We start from the raw sequence: 12,971 nt of genomic DNA, 5'->3' as shown, positions 1-12,971 counted from the left end.
CGTTGTAGGATCTCAGGCACACTTCAACAGCAAGAAATATCAGAAATATCAGACTCATACTGGCACTAAAGGTAAAATCCAGGGATCAAAGAATCTCACAAAGCTTCACACTTCACACAATTCACTCTGAACCATTTGCAAATGTTTTCAAAAGTAAGGTATTCAAAATGTATTTTTGGGCTATTGTATTGTTTTGCCCTCAGTGTTTGTTTCACTTCATTCCAGTACTATATGCATGTCAACTTGTGCAAACTTGTAACAGTTGAGCCAGGTAATCCCTCACAGTCCATGTAATGTCTGCTTTTTGGTGCAAATCAGTGCGTAATGCATCACAGTGTAGACTTGTCCAATTGCTGCAGACAGAAGTGCATCACTTAGTCAGAACAATAACGTAAGTGCGACGAGAATGCCAGACGTCATGTTCACTGGGAGGGAGGTACAGCAACTTTTATTGTCACCCCCTGCTCACCTTCTCCCTCTGTGTTTCACAAGTGCAGGCGACTGTTGAGGCGGACCGGTGCAGGACAAGCAGGAAAGAGCTGCGAGAGAGAGAGAGGGACAAAGAGGGAGAGAGAGCGTCTAGCAGAGCATCCCTCAGGATGAAGAAAAGCAGGAGTTCACAGGGGGTTACACTGGCTGATGTAAGTATTGATTTTACCAATCCCTTCATGCATAAATTACACATTCACTCATGGTTTCTTTGTAGCTGAAATGAAAGTGGAGAGCCTCATTCTGCAGTTCATATGCTTCCTCTAAATCTCGTTTTCATTATGTTGTCATTCTGATTCTCCCCCAAAGAAAGACACAATGGGAAAACACTGAGGCAGCAAGGTGCTGTCTTTGCTGTGTTGGGTGACTCATAAACAGATCACTGCACCGTACACAACAGAGCGCTCGCTGGCAGGACACGCTGCAGAGAGGGAGATGACGTGTGTGTTGGAGTAGAGGCAGGGGTGAGGGACAGCGTGTTCTGTGTTTGCGTGAGAGAGGTGGGACGATGGAGACAGAGAGTTGAAGGATGGTGCAGGGTTCAGAAGAAAGAGGAAGAGCAGGATGAGGAGGAAGAAGAGGATGAGGAGGAAGAAGAGGATGAGGAGGAGCGGTGTTAAAAGGCATCTCACACCAGGAGACATACAGGTCATAGACTGAGTGGAAACGTGGAGGATGAGACAGAGATCTGACAGAGAGGCCCATCTGTTCTTCCTCCAAGCCACCGGGTGTTTATGACTGTGCAGGCAGGCCACATCATTTACCGTGACTCTGTCCAACTGGAGATCAGAGGCCAAGATCATGATAGTTATCCAAGAAGTTTTCCTGCTGTCATGAATCTGATTCACTCTAAAAAAATATAACATTTAATTCATAATGTAATCTAGTGTAATTGTCAGAGACCAAGGTTGATTTTTGGAAAATTACATTATATTGGAAAAAATATGAAAGAATCATTGCTGATGTTTAAGGCTTGCTACTTTACAGTTAAACCATAATATTAACTATAAAAGGAAAATGAAAACACAAATAAAAGCAAATAAATAATAAATATTGTTTTGATTAAACAATTAATTAAACAATTTTCTGCTTATTTTATTCTGTAAAATAGACATTTTCATAGTGGTGCATATAGGCAAACATAAATGCAAGCATCAATATGTCGATGAAAGGCTGATATCAATTTCAATATTTTTATTGGCCAAACGATAAATCGTCCGGCTCTATTCATGAGTGAATTACAGTGAATTTCTGACTTTCATTCAGAAGTGATTGTGGTCATAGGAAATGCAGTTTGTATCTTATGAAAATCTCCTTATAATGGCACCTGAGGCATTAGTGATTGTGCAGGCTTCTTAAATTTTGTTTTTGTTTGTATTTAAGTGAACTGTTACTGACAGTATTACTGCTTTTATCAGCTTCGATGGCTGCATTTCACAGAAAAATAAACGTGTTTCGGTTCATACATCTGAGTGCTCATCTCCCACCATTCATTCAGATTCTTCAGCACCTTTAATTAAGACTCTTTTCTCTTCTCGTGGCTCATAGATTTTAAATAATTCAGGCCCCACATCATGTCATGCTGTTAGAGCATCCCTTCTAAAGCCCTCTCATTTATATCACCTTCTTTAAAAATACTTTTTGGAGCTTTTCCAGAGAACATGGGAGCTGTTTAAGATCTGCAGCCAGGAAAGGCCTTTTCATCTTCCTGAAGAAGACACCCACTCCTCCTCTGCTTGACACTGGAGCTACTCTACCTCCGTTTGAGACTGATTGTTCTACCTCTCATCGCACTTCCTGTCCTTTTATAACCATGCTCCAGCACATGTGATGGATCCCAGGTTTCTAAATTTACTGATGTTTTCAAAGAACAACATCCTATTCCTGAGTTATACACAGGCAAAGTAACTCAACACTATTTCCTCTGGAATAGAAGATCAATGAAGGACTAGAATTACATGTCAGAGAGGCAATCAATACACAGACCACAATGATAATGATGATTAGTTTGGCAGTGCCACAGCAGGGGTACTGACATATTGATGAGAGTCGTGAGTCACTGGAACAGGGTTGTGTTGTAGCCAGATTTGATGTTCAGCCGTTTCTTCGTGACGCAGTTGATGCGTCTCTTAAAAGACAGGCACAGTAAATCACATAAATTGTATTTCTTAGAAAGAGCAGGAGAGTCAGCAGAGCTGCGTTTACCGACTTTAAAAAATGGTAAGGCTGTCTCCTGTCGCTGGTTTATCTACGTCCCCGTCTCTCATTCAGACACTTTCCAAGTTTTCTTCTTTTGGCAGTTTACTCTCTCATTCATGTTTCCTCTCTGCTTTTTATCTGGCTCATCTCTGCCTTTTGTGTCTGGCGCTGTCACTCGGACGAGGAGGTGCAATGTTGCTTATAGTCTTCAACATCTGCCTTTGTCTAATCCTCCTTAGCTCTTTAGCTCTCTGTCTCATCATGTGACACCACTCTGTCTGCCACACACTCATTTTAATTATATCATTTTTGATATAATTAAAATCTCTCTTAGAACGTGAAACGCTGTCATTTTTTTATTTCAGACAGGAACTCCATGACTATGACAAAGAGCCAAGTGGGACTTGAATCATTGGACTTTTCTTAACTTTAATGGGAACCTGTTCAGGGTTTACCTGACCACTCGCCCAATGTCAGCTAGGATTGGCTCCAGCCCTCCATGTGACCTTTAAATGATAAGTGGCATAGATCATGGATGGACTTAAATGGGAGCTGATGACAGCATTGCCTTTTTTAAGATATAACTCACAGTTTAAGTATTTTTTAGATGCTTCCCCTTGACAAGATGCATGAACACTTGTAACAGGTAAAAGCTACGACGAGTCACAATTTTTTTTTTAAACATTCCATTAAGTCAATGCACAGAAAATGAATCTACAACAATTCTGATAATTATTTGAAAATTCAATATCTACTTGTTGCTAAATGCCTTTAAATGGATTCTTCCACTGGAGATGGAGTTAGTATTTGATCGTGTGCAACCTCGACCTTCTCACATTGTGGTGAGCGTCACTCTTTCTCCTACTCACTCTCGCACTCACTGTCAGCCTCCTTCTTTTCACACTCGTCTTCTCCGTCGAGTTTCTTGTTTTCGACAGCTGCGATCAAAGAGATTCCTCAATTTCCCATCGTGCCTCTATAAACCTGCCCTGCTCGTCTGAAACCTTTCGGTGTGTTTCATTTACACTTGTGTGCAGTGAACATAAAGTGGAGGGTGATGTATGCAGAATGAGTTCTGGCAGACCGCCTCTGTCTCCTCAGTGCCCTGTCTTGTTTACAACCAGTCATCCCAGTGAAGCAGCCAGGGCTCTTGACTGGAAGCTTCACACTCAGCCAGACTCACATTAAACACACGATTCATATTCTGCTCGGCTTCATAAAAATGTGAGCTGGCAGATCAGGAGTCGAGGGGCCTGAAATGAGTTTTGATCAAATATTAAATTTTTCTCAGTTTGATAAAGAGCATGAAAACGTCATGGGATGTCTGCAGGACAGGCAAATTGTTAAAACATTTGTACTTCTCTTTGACAGCCTCTCAAAAAGGCATCTTAATGCTGTCTGGTTTATTTAATTAAATTTTTTTCTACAATATTGTATAAAATGTAAATTTTTCTCCTTTAATTTCCATCTGTTTATTCATGGAGGCAGACGTGTAGCGAGTACTAGGCCTGGGCGGCACAGTCTTGCCCTCAGCCAACTTTGTTTAAAATACATTTTGTTACCAAAAAAATCTTTAAGAAAAGAGAGGAATAAAAAAAGAAAGCCCTCCTGTTTTAGTGGCCCATTAAAACATCCATAAAGTTTTTAATGTCTTGGCTATGCCTTAGAGCAGGGTAAAAATAATTAATCAACAGTACCTTACATTTTTTAAGGCTGGTTCTGCCGAGCTGGAAAGGGTTTAATGTCTATACTGTTGTGTACAGCCTTTTTAGACTGAGTTTTGCTGTGTAGTCCAGGTATCGCTGTTTAACGCCTTTTGTAATGCAGGTTGTTGCAAAGTAAAATTATGGCTCTTTTTTAAGTTTGTCTCTGTTGCCCTACATCTACTTTTTATTGTTAGTCTCTTTTTGTGGGGAAAAATGGCCCACTCACTTTTGTACAGGCCCATCCAAAATATAATTTCTGCCTACACCACTACATGGAAGCCTGTGATGAACCTGTGTAACCCAATTATTCTTTGTCTCTTTTCTTTTTACCCTCAGGAAAATAGGGATCCTCCCGGGGGACCATTTGCCACAGCCAACACCCTCAGCGTAGACGTGTGCAGAGTCCACAGGCGGTTCTCCGGCACCCTGCTGCTGCCTCCGTTGTCATGGCGACAAGCAGAACGGGAGAGGGACAGGGGCAGGTCGCTCACACCCGAGGATGACCCAGTGACCCGGACCAGACCCACAAGTCTGCCCATCTCCACCCTGCCACGCATCGACATCACAGAGGCTGACCCCGACAGGTGAGGTGACGAGAAATCCGAGGAGGATCATCACAGTTGTTTTTGTAGTCATGTAGGTTTGATGTCTCGTGATATTTTTACCTCCATCAAGAAGGTTATGTTATCACTTTTATCTTGAGATGTTAATACGAGAAGTGTAAACATGTATTTGGTTTCATAATGCAACAGTGGCAGGACAGATTAGAATACTGTGGGCCACCATAATGGGACACATGACTTTGACATGTCGAGATAGGGCGTTAGGTTTGGCGGAGGTATATGCTCGCAGGGCGTCTAGTTTATTTTATGTAGTCTTCAGGTTTTGATCTTGGTTTTTGAGAACTATATTTCATTTGTACTTTGTTTTAGTTTTGTGCTATAGTGCTGAGTAGAGTTTTCACAACCACCTTAGTGCTGGTGGGAGGCTGCTGTTTTCTCACGTCCAGTTTTGATATTTGATGTGCAAATTAGTAAAGTTCGCAGGGGCATTTAGTTATTATTTTTCAACCCTTTATTTTCTCCTAATTTGGTATCAATTCTCACAGTAATGAACTCCTGTGTCCTGGAGAAGGCATCAAAAGGAATGAGATGAGAGCAGTTTGCTGTTATTGTTGTGTCTTCCTTTGAGGTACCGTGTGACACAGTAGGCTGCTGTTGGGTTATGTATCAAATGACTCTCCTCTGTGATGGCTGCCCCTTTACATTATTGGATGACAATTTGCCTCATGAATCCTGTTTCTTTGAACCACGATGACTCACTCCACTAAAGCACACATGATTATGGGCTCTTCAGAGACATATTGTCCACTGACTCTCTTATCTGTGGCTTTTATCTCTATGTCACTCATCCCCTGCTCTTTTGCTATTTAAAAGCCTGGGTTGCATTGATTTAGATACAAGTTCCCGAGCTGGAAAACTTCAGCTCTGTTTATTACACAATCATAACTTTTGGTGTCTTATATGCCATATGCTGCTGATCAGCCAATCAGCTTGTTGATTTGGATTTGCATTGTATATATTGCAGTGAGAACATTTGAAACATATCTAACATAAACTAATTCAAAGTATCGGAGTATCATATATGTTTTTATGGCTCTGTACTGTAGACAGCCAGTGGCTGGAGGTATTATGTTTCCTGGTTATCGGCCTGCATGTCCAGGAATTTCTTCAAATCTGGTGAAAACATTCAGTTCAGCACTGAAGGAAAAAGGTCTCTGTGAACTCAGAAAGCACATTTGTGTCCTTGTGAAAGCAACATCTCACAAACACCCTCATAAATGTTTCTCCAAATTTTGGTACAAACATTCAACTGGAGTTGTAGACTACGATCTGGTGGTCAAAGGTTAAAATCAAGGTCACAGTGGCCTCACAAACAGGTTTTTGTCCTTGATACCTCAAGTCCACCTTTTGGGAATTTCCTCAAATTTTCACCAGTTGTCAGTTGTCCAGAAAGTGTGTTTTCTTAGAGATTCATCCGCATTTCAAAACACTGGAAACACACTTTGACAATAAGGAGTCTGAAGGCAGGAATTGGCCACAGCTTCCAGCATTTTATTGAGTTCAGTCCAGTTGAGATTACTTACAGAGCCCAAACGGGAGGCTCTGGTTCTTCTCATCCAGTCACACAGTCTGTTTGGCTTTCAGGCTGTTGCGATAACGTAAATGTAAATGAACTCTACTGATGTGGACGTACGGTATATAAACACTGACAAAGTGTTAAATGAACTCTGAATTTTGATAATAATAGTACACAAGTTTCTGCCAGAGCTCAAACGCTATTTCAGGTCAAGGACAGCAGTCTGACAAAGAAGTAAAGTTCTGTCCATCCAAAATAGAAAGAAATGAATAACACTGAAATCTGAAATCTGCTTTTCTACCCGTAAACTGGATGTTTTTGTCCACATGAATTTGGTGTGTATTATCACTGGATAACACCTAATGACCTTCTTCCCCACACCTCTACCCTATGAACCAGTTCCCCCTCCTCTGACCAGCTCACTCTTACTCTCCTCACTTTTAAGCAGCGTTGACCTTTATGTGAACTTTCCTCTCCTGTGTCCCTGGTCATATTATTTTAAAATGATTACAATAATTATTTAAAAAATGTACCTCCGCCAAGGTATGCTTTAGTCTGCATTGTATGTTTGTTATCAGGATTATGAAAAAACAACTCAACCAAATTCCATGGGGTTTGGTGGACAGGATCATCGGGAGGACCCAGAGTATTTTTTTTTCTCTGTCTTAAACATTGGGAGATACATAACATTTTAGTTTTACCCATTGAATGGCTCCTGGATCTTAATGAAAATAATTGGGTATGTTTAAGAGACTGATATTTATTAGTGTGTGAAATGTGGTGCAGATCAAAATAAATATAGTGAATTTAAATGTGGTTTCATTGGCAGAGGTATGCGCCATTCGAGAAGAGGTATGACATTCTAGTTTTCTCTGTGCTCTGTTTTATATCTCCCCTACGTCATTTGCACATCAGTGAGACTTTTTAGGTTGATGAATAAATGAGCAGCTGGATTTTCTCCTGTAATACCCTCCTCTTCACCGTAAACTCTGGTACATATGCTTTTATATGGCGTCATAGGTGGCCGAGCGAAGGGCGGGAAGGGATGACGAACGCCCCGACTAATCTGCAGTGGTTTAACATAGAGGGAAGAGGGACAGGCGGTCAGATAAACAGGGTGACTGCGAGTCTGTTCTCCAGCCCAGATCTGCCTGTTAGAACCTGCCAAGCCTGCATCGCTCCAGCACGTGTGTTCTCTTACTGGGCAGAAAGGTCTGTCAGTGTGTGAGTGAGTGAGTGAGTGAGTGAGCGAGCAGCCAGCATCAGGGTATTTTCTTGCTCAATGCGAAGGAAGGAAGTGGACGGCAGAGAAGAATGTTTCGGAGGTCCCCCCGGTGCAGAGCTGGGCACTTTGACTTCAGCGAGGAAGTCGTCAGTAGACAATGCCTCTCGGCTCCCAGGTGACTTTTTAGTGATCTTCTTTGTATTTTTAAACACACACTGTTGTGCAACTCTTTTAACCAGAGACTCTCTTTGGTGTTTTCTTTCTTCCTCAAAAATGACCATGTTATGTCACTACAGTTTAGATTATAGTGCATTTCCAAAAGATTTTTAATTTGCATCCTTCCCCTTCTGTGAGTCAAAATCTACAGCGATGATGTGCCATTAACATACCACAGCTTTCTGCCTGTGTCAGATCAAGGGATTAGATTATTGCTGTAGGTAAAGCATGTTGTCATAGTTGTGTGAAGTTGAGATTTGAATTACGCGAAGCGCAGCGCTGATGACGTCTTTACATGTGTGTAGACCGAGTTTGCACATTTCCCACTAATCTGAGTTTCTGTGGCAGAGGTGTGGGGCGGAGAGTGTCTCAGTGGGAGGTGGGGTGTGTGCCTAGTTAATCCCACATGCAGCAGAAATTACTGAGGCGGGGGTGAATGTGGGGCAGTCCATTTGTGTAGTATTGGGTGTGTGTGTGTTTTCTTGTGGATACGCCTATAACAAGACTACCACTACAGTATTTTCTATAATATGAAATGCTAATTTGTTTTAATCAATCTGTCAGGGCATAGTGGAAAGTAAAATGTATTTTCATTTTAATTTACGTTTTGTGCCATCTGTTGTTTTTGCCATGTATTCTCTGACCTTTTACCTCTAAACTCCATCAGTCCATCTGACGGGATCATCTGGCTACACAATAGTTTGTCCTTTCCTCCTGCGCCCACTCCATGGTGACAAACAGATTATGTCTGCCTGCAGACATCTGTGGTGATTTCACTGCATTATCAGAAAAACGTGCTGGTGGGAAGACCTTTAGACGTTTTCATCACGTTTACACGTAAAATGTGCACAACATGTGCCAAATCTGAGGCTTGTGGGTTTGCTTTGCCTCCATAAATGTTGTATCTGCTGTCTGCTGGTTGCCTTTTCTGTATTTTCTTTGTATTGTTACTTCTATTATTAAGGCTTTATAGGGATAAATGAATGGAGCTGTCACAGTGGGAATCCCGGATTTTTCTAAATCAGGGGCCACAAGGGGACAATTATATGTCCAACATCCATGTGCAATTCCTTATTTAGTAAGGTTAGGTTATTCCTTGTTTACTGCTCTATAGGTTTGAGTCAAAGCCAAATCATTGAACATATTTTGAAAATTGTTCCTTGTTGAGGCAATTGTGTTTTTAAAAAAAAGTTTCTACAAAAATAAGTCTTAACAAATTGGGATATTTATTGTTAGTTTTATTAGGAAGTTACTATTCTTTTTTTAAAGACTACTACAGGACACATCAGGGGCCAATCAGATTCCAGCTGGGGCCAGTGCTCAGGTTTCTGGTGAGACACAAACCAGACGAGCTGTTTCCAATAAAGCCAAACCGCTCTCACTGACCGGCAGAGCAAACGTGTTTTATATTTTGAGTTTGTTTTGTGTTTATGTTCAGGGATGGATAGATGAGTAATAACCATTTTAGGGTTTATGCAGCCATCTCTTTGCTGAGTGGGATCTGTGGACCTGTTGCGCAATTACCCTTACTGATATTTGATGGTATTAAAAATGCAGAGCGAGAGGTCAGACCCTTGAAGCTGATGCACACACACATTCACTGATTTCATGTGATGATAGTTGTTACTTTAAAATCTTTTTTCTTTCAGCTGCAGCCTCCTCTTCTTTATTTTCTGTTCATCCCTCTCGTTTATCTCTCTCCTTCTAGCTGCGAAGTGGAGAATGGCCCTTTGCTGTGCGGCAGTCCGTCGGACCCGGCGTCCCCGAGCTCTGGTCTGGTTCTACACCCCAACTATGGCGGACACGGTCAGCGCAGGGAGTCCTTCCTGTACCGCTCTGACAGCGAATACGATCTGTCGCCCAAGTCCCTGTCACGAAACTCATCCATTGTTGGAGAACTGTGAGTTGTTTGCATCAACTTCACCATGACCATCTGTGTATTTGTTTGTGTATAACTCCGTCTTTCCTTTCATTCATTATCTCAGGCACGGAGAGGACTTGATTGTGACTCCGTTTGCTCAGGTAAGAGCTGATTACAAGTCAGTAAATCTCCCTCTGTCAACATCCTCTTAATCATGTTGTGCTAAGTAGCATCAACTTTCCTCAGGGCTTATCTGTGAAGCAGCTCATGGACCAATCAATGAACTTCCTCGCTCAGTTATGATTAACTTCCCTGCCCTCTGGTGGCCTGTAATATATATGGCATGGGCTGCTTTTCAATGGCAAGCGTCATTTTAGACTCATCATCCAAAACTTACTGTGTTCACTCTAATACTTTGTTCCAAACAATCATTAATGATAGTTTTTTTATGTGTTTGGTTGATTTTTTTTTTTAGATTACTCTCTAATGATCACAGCAGCTTAGGGTTCCTATACCTTCTTACAACTTTCTGTAATTTAGGCAAAATAAGGTTTATTAATATGCTGAAGTTAAGTTTCAGTTATTCCAAAGGGCTAAGTACGGTGGCCGAGACTTCTCTCACAAGCGCATTAATGGAAAATACAAATGCAAAAAAGCCACAACACAACTACCAAAACCACACAACAGAAGCACAACCACAACAGAAGTGATTGTGATTCTGTTTCCATTGTGTGGCTTTTGCATTGGAGTTATCTTTTAATGCCCTTTTTTAAAATTATTATTATTTGGGCTAATTTTGATGTGGAGTGGGAGTAAAAACCACCATTATTGTGAGAGCTAAAGACCACATTGAATGCACCACAAATATGTTATTATTCATGAGTCAGCTGTGGAAGAGCACTCAGTAGAGCGTATACCTCCGACAAGGCCCAACAGTCCCCTCAAATTCAACCAACCTACATCAAATTTCAAACATTCATAGAAATCAGTTCCCTAAATGTGCCAGATTTTTTCCATCGAGATCCATAATTGTTTCCCCAGGAAAAATATGGAAAATGTGTTAAACATTCCTGGATCTGCCCCCTGATCCAGATCCGCCACAAAGCAAAACAAATGGACAGGGGTGAAACTTCATTTTCAGATGTAATAATTCCTCACTTTGCAGAATAATTTAACATCTGAACACAACCTCCTTATGATCTAAAAATACAGAAACACTTGTGTATCTTCTGAGCACCTATTACATTATCATAATACTATCAATATTAGTGACATTATCAGTGTGTATGTTCTCTCGACTCTCCTACAATAGTCTCATACTGATCTTTCTGTCTATATAGTTAAATATTCCTCATATTTCTACTCCACTGTGTTCAACTCCTCGTATGGCTTCTTCTTCTCATTCTTTTTATTGTTATTATGTTTTTGGGGGTTTTTTAGGTTCTGGCAAGCCTTCGGACTGTCAGGAACAACTTCACCACTTTGACAAATGTACAATGTGCATCCAATAAGTAAGTCATCTCACTGTGTAACGGTGTGCGCTTTGTGAATACAGGCTGTTTTCAGCTAAGGAAAAGGGCTTTTATACTAGGAGCCATAATTTTTAATTTTATGTGTGCTGGAATAAATCCTTTGCAAAAAATAAAGATTTAAAAAAGGAACATATTTAGATGCCACAGTTCAAGATACCCACATCCCACACTTGGGGGCGCCAGTTCATCAAAACCTTCCCCAGCACTGTGGTTTCATGAAGAGCGGATCCAAACCTGCAGAGAGTCTGGTTTGCTGCACTGTCACTGGAAATCCTGAACTGGACACAGTGACATTTTCTATTTGCCTGACGAGGTTACCTCATCTCACTTTGGTGCTATGAGAGCTCCCTCTGATCTCTGTATACTGGGTCAGTGCTGTGGCTGCACATGCTTCAAGTCTGTGCCACAGGTGGAAACAGTCAAAAAGATGGGTCACCGTGAGCTGCGAGTTAACTGCTATTCAGTGTTTCCTGCAGAGACCAAATCACATTAGTAGAAAAAATTGATGCAAACATCTGTTACACATCTGGTTTTAATCGTTTGTGACTTGTTTCTCTTTGGTTTTCAGGAGGTCTCCTGCAGCAAATCAGCCATCTGTCACCAAAGTCTGTCTGTCAGGTGAGTGCAGCCTCAAGCCCTCCACTATATGAGGAGGGGAGAATAAATACACCCTCAATAGAGCGTATGATTCTGGTAAATGTGCAAAACTGGAACGTGCACGCACACACTCCAGTTGTGCAATCTTTTTACTGTGGTAGTTGTTTGTTTCATTTCCTAGAACTCAAATGTCAAGATCGGCTGCAAGAGGAGGACAATGAGATGAGCTTAAGATTTAAGAGATAATGATAGCAAAAATAAATACGCTCCAATCAGTGTTTTCCTGTTGCGGTAATCATAGTACGTGCAGTTTTATGCACAAACCCCAGAGATAGAAATTCCACTTGCATGTGACTGTTATCTCCACAGTAATCAACAACATTCACAGCAGCGTACAGTGAGTTCCTGTTCACACACTTGTACAGTAGATGAGATATGTTTTTATGTTTTCAATCAACATGCTCAGTCGTAGTATGCATTTTGTACACAGTTGTATAGTATAATACAACAAGATATAATATAATATTTTGAGTTTTTGAAACAGGAAACAAAACTTCAGTTTCTGACATAACAACCAGTCAGGAATATGATATAAGTGAATATTATTAATAATAATATGAATAATTATTATTGTTATTGTTGTTTCTGTAATTTTCAAGCAAACAAGGACAAAATGAAATATGCATAGTCAAAGGGTCAGTACAAAACATATGCAACGTAAAAAGAGCCATAAATGATAAAACGTGTGCATTAAGAACATACATAATACAAACTTATACAGTAGTAGAATACAGATTTAAACAGTCAGTTTTCTGTAGAAGTAAGTTTTAGGACGAGACTCAAAAGTAGCAGCAGGTTCAGCTGATCTAATAGATTGTGGACGGCTAAAAGAGGGTGAGAGCCTGAGAAAAAGATTTAATGGTTTGGACTCAGATCAGGTAGATTTGAAGGAGGAAGTGGATAAGTGACAGAGAAGAAGAGGAGGGAGGGTGGTTGGGATATTAGTT

General features: G+C 40.9%; 1 protein-coding gene across 4 annotated transcripts in view; it reads left to right on the top strand.

Moving 5' to 3' along the window:
* LOC118118077 (cAMP-specific 3',5'-cyclic phosphodiesterase 4B) overlaps positions 1-12,971 on the top strand; it is a 49,189-nt gene that overhangs the window by 12,284 nt on the left and 23,934 nt on the right. For all 4 annotated transcript variants that reach the window (XM_035170899.2, XM_035170897.2, XM_035170900.2 and 1 more), the window contains 6 exons: positions 498-641; positions 4,731-4,978; positions 9,683-9,874; positions 9,960-9,996; positions 11,276-11,346; positions 11,936-11,985. In XM_035170899.2, the coding sequence (XP_035026790.1) occupies positions 600-641; positions 4,731-4,978; positions 9,683-9,874; positions 9,960-9,996; positions 11,276-11,346; positions 11,936-11,985 (640 nt within the window). In that variant the 5' untranslated portion in view covers positions 498-599. The remainder of the gene's footprint in view (positions 1-497; positions 642-4,730; positions 4,979-9,682; positions 9,875-9,959; positions 9,997-11,275; positions 11,347-11,935; positions 11,986-12,971) is intronic.

Source organism: Hippoglossus stenolepis, chromosome 11 (assembly GCF_022539355.2).
Source record: "Hippoglossus stenolepis isolate QCI-W04-F060 chromosome 11, HSTE1.2, whole genome shotgun sequence".
NCBI classification, from domain to species: domain Eukaryota; kingdom Metazoa; phylum Chordata; class Actinopteri; order Pleuronectiformes; family Pleuronectidae; genus Hippoglossus; species Hippoglossus stenolepis.
Note: the sequence above shows the minus strand (reverse complement) of the source record. Positions and strands in the feature narration are given on the sequence as shown.